The sequence below is a fragment of the Capsicum annuum genome, chromosome 3, assembly GCF_002878395.1.
Source record: "Capsicum annuum cultivar UCD-10X-F1 chromosome 3, UCD10Xv1.1, whole genome shotgun sequence".
Lineage (NCBI taxonomy): Eukaryota > Viridiplantae > Streptophyta > Magnoliopsida > Solanales > Solanaceae > Capsicum > Capsicum annuum.
This window is the reverse complement of record NC_061113.1, coordinates 10,188,757-10,194,991: the sequence shown is the minus strand read 5'-3', so window position 1 is coordinate 10,194,991 and position 6,235 is coordinate 10,188,757. Positions and strand designations below refer to the sequence as shown.

The window sequence follows — 6,235 nt, the reverse complement described above, 5'->3', positions numbered from 1 at the left end:
ATAATTGGTTGGATGGTAAGGTTTTCTTATCTAGAGTAGAGTTGGTGCTCGGGTGATCTCATCATTTGGTTTGTGATAGTTTTTTTTAGGAATGAGTAGTTTTTAAGGGTATATCCAAACTATAAAAATCACTTACCTACCAATGTACATAAAATAGATGTCCAATAATCTTGTCCAGTTTGAAAATTTAATAGATAATTTATTTATTTGTGTCCATTTTATTTTTGTTAGTAAATACTATTTATTATTCAATGCATTTCTCAAAATATTAAATTATTATATTCAAATAGAGGAATAGTAAAAGTATTCCTATTATCTATTATTTTTTAAGGTGTATGTCAAGTCAATAATGAACAAGTAAAGATGGATGAAGGGAGTAACACTTAATAGACATTCAAATTTGGCTGACAATTTTTTTTTAAAAACGGTCAATCTAGTGCACTAAAGCTCCCTCTATAAACAGGATTCGGGAAAGGACCTGATCACAAGAATCTATTGCACACAGTCTTACCTTGCATTTTTGTCCGAGACTATTTTTAAGACTTGATCTCCAGGTCACATGGCAGACAAATTAGCAATTTAATTTTGAGTATGTATTTCTAGATATCTTTACTTATTTACATTCTAACTTACAAAATTATCATCTATATCTTCAAAATTTATATGCCACATCTAAAATATTCACTTTTTCTCAAGGAAATATAATTGTGTATTACTAGTTACACCCCTTTTTCAATCAAAAGATTATCGATTAAGTTTCGAAAGAATTTTTATTATTAAAGTGACAAAAATGAGGATTAGTTTCGAAAAGGATTCATTATATTCAAAACTCAGAGTCGCCACTTGACATAATCCGGTGTGCCAAGTCACCTTTGGAAAATGCTTTTCAAAACGGTTTTGACTCTAAGACTGATCCGCGAATAGAGATTCCGGCTAAGAAATTCTGTTGACCGAGAGGAAGGTGTTAGGCACCCCTCGATCCCGTGGTTCGACCACGGTCACTTGGTAGAGAGTATCGGCTAATTTGACACTATGAATGTATAAACCATACAAAGCACGCAAAAATCGATCAAGCAAAACCAAACAAAATAATCCAAAATTTAGTGTTCAGTCCAATTACACAGTCCAAAATAGAAAAAGAATGCGAAAATGTAAATCCTATTCTACCCTACACTAATCCTAGGCTAAGCTGCAATGCTTTACCCGATGCCGTGGGCCTTCACCACGAACCTGCTTTGTGTACATGATATGTCGGGGCATCCTCGGTAAATAAGTACAAAAGGTCCTGAGGCATCCTTCGACAAAATAAATACATCTTTTTAATGCGACCAAACCAAACCATTCAACAAAATTTCAAACATTCAACAGACCACAAATCTAACCTTTGCCTACCCAACCTACGTTTGCCTACCCCGTTCAACTTATCATGATACTATCAAGTTTGATTAACCTTCATTTCAAATCAAACAATAACTCATGAATCAAACCAACCAAAATTATCATTTTTTTATCAAGTGTCAATTCTCGTTCCACTCATTTCCAAATAACCAATTTTAATTCTCAAACTCGAAATACCATTTCATCATGCAATTCATAATCAGCGGAATCAATCAATGAACCAAAACCAAGTAATTATTCACCATCGACAAAGCTCAAATAACACACAACGTCTAAATCATAACACCGAATATTATGAACAAGGAGATAATAAGTAAAAAGTAAAGATTAGAAATGGACCTCAAATTTGACGTATTATTTCAATTGAACTGTTTGACGGAGCGGCGCCGGAATACCTTGAACAGAAATTCCCAACAACGAACTCCCGACTTCAATAATCCAAAGCTCGGACTGACTTGAACAAAATTGATCGACTCGTTTCAGAAAAACAGCGATGAAACTCAGACCCAATTCTCGACGGAGAACTGAGAACCTCGACGAATCGACTCCGGTGAGCTAACAGTGAAAGAAACTGACTGAAATAGGCTGAATTCCGGCATGTTGTAGGTGGATTAACGTTTTTCCGGCGAGTAGATCACCGGAACAGTGACTGGCGATCCGGAATTTCGCTCCTTCCCACAGTTTTTACTTCTTTCTCTCACAGTTTTTCTATAGCGTTCTCGACTCTCTCCGTATAGTGTGCGTTTTTTGTTTAGTTCTCTGTGTGTGCGTCCATGGTGGATGGATGGGATGTGAGAGTGATGGTGGGTGGAGAGTATGTGAGTGTGTATTGCGAACAGGAAAGATAGAGAAGAGCCAAAAATGGCGCCCTTTTTCTATGCTCCCAAAAGATGATCCCCTTTTTCTTTCTGTCTATATGGATGTATATGTATTTTCCCTAAATGGAAGAGAACCTCTAGGGATGTACATGGGGTATGCGGCTATGGGTCGGGGGTGTGTCTATTCTTTCTTTCCTGGAAGGTTTCCCTTCAGGTTGTTATATTCTAAGTTTGTTAGAGGTAGGGGGTAGGGGTAGTTAGTGGGGTGGTTAGGTGAGGGGTGAGGTGTCGCTTTTTAATTGAGTGGATTGTTGGAATATTAGAATGAGGTAAAATTTGTTAAGGGTTGTTATTTTTGTATTTTTATGATTTATAATCATATGATTGAGGGTACACAGAAGGATAAAGTAAAAAATAAAAAAAATACTTTGACAAAATTACGTGACTACATTACTAATTATAATTCGGCATTATTAAATATAATTGGCAATGATTAATGACCAAAAATATAATTGTACGGTCTTTAAATCATTACCAAAATTTTTTAGTCAAAGTGAACGTTATTTAATTATTTATGGTCTATTACAGATACTAGTCTAATATCTATGGTCTAAATATTACCCCAAAAATAGTTTATAGCCAAATTGAACTATATTTATTTTGCTTGGGTGTAGCCTAATTTCATTATCAGATTGCCTTCCAACTTGTCTTATATTCAATTAAAATCTTTGGCAATAAATAGAGTTAATTTAACATCTATCAGTCACCCTTATGATTATTTCATGCATTTTATCTCAACTACATATGAGATAAATTTATTCTAAAATTAATCTCAAAATTAGTTATTCTTTATTTCTTATCTCTTATACCAAACAATCCCTAAGGTCCACAGTGAGCTTTTGATATGTCATAGAGCCGAATGATGGCTAAAGAACTGGAATGAGGAGTTGTTAAAAGAGAAAATTATATACACGAAATTATGCAACAACAATCAAATTTTTCCTGAAATTTCACAAAGTGAAGAGAGCAAAGTGTATGCAGAGAGGTTCTTTCCTGATACTTCTCACGAATAAAGCAAATTGACATAATAATGAAAAGAAAAAATGACAACTAATTAAAAAAATAGGAAAATAACCAAGGGGAAAATGACGCTTTTAGTCCCTGAGTTATCATTCTCGTATTTCGTTTTTTCTCTAGTTTCATTTCTATTATTTCTTATTTTTGTTTGTTTTTGTTGTGTCATTCATCCTCCTTGTTTTTTATTTTTTATCTTGAGCCGGGGGTCTATCGGAAATAACCTCTCTACTTATTCGGTGGTAGCGGTATGAACTGCGTACATCTTATCCTCCCCAGACACCACTTTGTAGGAATACATTGGTTTTGTTGTTATTATTATTGTTGTTGTTGTTGTTGTAGTCCCCGAGTTATCGTGTTATTTCAATTTTACCCCTGTGATATTCGACTAAGCGATTTTAACCTTCTATTAGACAATGCGATCTATTTTGATCTCTAATTATCGGATCACATTAAATAAAGCGAAATGATAACTATTGTTTAACAAGTACTTCTTTGTTTAAAAAAGAATGATCTATTTTGACTTGACACAAAATTTTAAAAAATAAAGAAAACTTTTAAATCGTGCGGTCTTAAATTAAAGTTATAGCGAATGTACCAAAATATTCTTTAATCTTGTGGTCTTGAACATGTAATGTGGAAAGTGAGAATTAATTTTATTTTTTTTGTAAATTGTCAAAAAAGTAAATGGTCATTCTTTTTTAAACGGACTAAAAAGGAAAACAAATCATTTTTTTTTTTTAAAGTAAAGAAGTGATATTGATAATTTAATTCTTATTAACTAATCAGAAATTCTTAAAAGTGAAAAGTGAATAATCAATTTGCAGTCAGGAGACATATTTGGGGAAAAAAATTATGACCAAAATCAATTTCAAAATAGAAGATAATCAAAGTTTTCAAAAGTTATCTACTAATAAAGGAAAAATGATTAATGGTCAAGATTTTAGGGTCATTAATCATTACCAAAAATTTATACCCAAAGTGAACCATATTTAATTATTTATGGTCTATTACCAATACTAGTTACTAGTCTAATATTTATGGTCAAATTTCAAAATAAAAGATAATCAAACTTTTTAAAAGTTAACTGCTAAGTACTAAAGGAAAGGAAAAATGATTAATGGTCAAGATTTTATGTCCATTAATCATTACCAAAAATGTATAGCCAATGTGAACTATAATTACTTATGGTATATTACCAATACGAGTTACTAGTCTAATATTTATGATCAAAGTATTACCAAAAAAAAATTGTATAGTCTAATCTCATTAGCCGATTGCATTATCTTTGGTTATAAATAGTGTTGCTTTAAAGTCTGTCAATCACCCACAAACAAAAATATAAAAAAGAATACATATATTACAAATCATGAATTTCACAAAGGTTTTAACATTGCCATTTTTCCTTTTTATGATTTTTGTAGCAATTATGAATGCTAGTGGTACAAATGCTTTTACTTGTGAAGAAAAATGTGAGAATTTTTGTGTCTTCGATCCTATTTGTACATCGCGTTGCATTGATAAGACTTGTCATCCTCCTTCCATTTCTTCTAAAGCATTGATTAATTGTAAGATTGCTTGTTCGATGGAACGTTGCTTCAAATTTAAACGAGGTATATGTACTTCTTTTCATATCTTTTTTTATTCAATAATTCTTTCCAATAAGTATAGTCTAGGGGTGACAGATGGGGTCAATTAAGCTGAATTGAGTAGATCAAAATGGATTACGTTGATAAATCAACGGACTATTAAATCGACTAAAAAGTTACTTGAGCTGAAATGAGTTGGACTACTATGAGTTGATCAAAAAGAGGTCACAACACATAACTCACCAAATTCTTCTTGAACTTTGATATATATATTTTTTTCTATGGTAATTTGTTATTCCTATGCCTAATTTGTTATTTCCCATCTTTGTTTGTCTCAATAAGTCAAACATATGACTTATTTTAACAATTTTTTTCTTCTCAGATGAGGAGCTAATGAGCAGCTGCCGGAAGGAGTGTTCAACAAAACATTGCACCTAATTACAAAGGCGTGTACTACTATGCTAATTGTTTAGCAATAGCAAATCAGAAAATAAACTTGATGAATGAAATGTAATCACGATTTATGTTGTTAATGAGGTACTATGGTGAATTCTCCATCTTTTGATTTGCAACCTTCATTTGCATCTCCTTGTATCTCCTAATAAAGAGAAATTACAGATTCATTTGATTATGAGAACTATTTTTTAATTTTTTTTTTTTATGTTTTATTTGAAAATCAGTATATGATTAAATACAATTTTAAATTGTATTGAAAATTTGAAAAAAATAATTTAAATGACCCAAGTTAAATTATATTGCATGCGCAAATCAACTTTTATGGTATTTTTTTTTTTTTTTTTGGTTGGGGGGAGTATTCAATCATTTAACTACTATTTGTCAAAATGATAACAAAAACAAACTTCATCTTCAACTCTAACTTCAAAGATTCAAAATAAGGTGAAAAATAATATTTCCATCAAGTGAGGTCTGAAGAGAAACACCACTATCTCAGATGTGAGAGTGATACAAGAATTACAAGGACAACACGAAACACACATCAAAATCGGTCCACAAGATCAAAGATCCGAGGACCCTTTTGAAGACCACACTCGGATTCAACAATACAATACAATAACGATATATAAGGGTGAGATTTAACACCAAGACAGCCACCCAAACTAGATTTAACAACAAACAATATGAAACAAGATAAAAAAACAACAAGGTGGTAACAATAACAACACCTCACGGGTTAAATTAATAAGAACAAGAAACAACAATTACAATAAAACAAAGGATAGATAGATAGACTACATGAAGGAACGATCTTAAGAACCCAAGAGCATATTCCACTCTTGGACCCTTAACACTACTCACAACAATTCACCTATCTCTTACGTTGAAACAAGAGGGACC

At 32.1% G+C, this 6,235-nt stretch overlaps 1 protein-coding gene and 1 long non-coding RNA gene across 2 annotated transcripts; one reads left to right on the top strand and one right to left on the bottom strand.

Moving 5' to 3' along the window:
* Positions 1-1,067: 1,067 nt before the first annotated feature.
* Positions 1,068-2,426, bottom strand: LOC124896510. Its single transcript, XR_007052854.1, has 2 exons — positions 1,738-2,426; positions 1,068-1,295 (listed from the first exon to the last, which is right to left on the bottom strand). It is a non-coding gene; the product is annotated as an uncharacterized LOC124896510 (long non-coding RNA).
* A 2,030-nt stretch (positions 2,427-4,456) lies between these two features.
* Positions 4,457-5,484, top strand: LOC124897277 (protein TAP1-like). Its single transcript, XM_047410258.1, has 2 exons — positions 4,457-4,903; positions 5,262-5,484. Exons 1-2 carry the CDS (start codon positions 4,660-4,662, stop codon positions 5,315-5,317), a joined length of 300 nt encoding a protein of 99 aa, XP_047266214.1. The 5' UTR covers positions 4,457-4,659; the 3' UTR covers positions 5,318-5,484.
* Positions 5,485-6,235: the final 751 nt, after the last annotated feature.

Coding starts and splice junctions, on each gene's coding strand:
- LOC124897277 (XM_047410258.1), top strand. CDS start 4,660: ATGAATTTCACAAAGGTTTTAACATTGCCATTTTTCCTTTTTATGATT. Junction 4,904..5,261: donor TTGCTTCAAATTTAAACGAG/GTATATGTACTT, acceptor TTTTCTTCTCAG/ATGAGGAGCTAATGAGCAGC.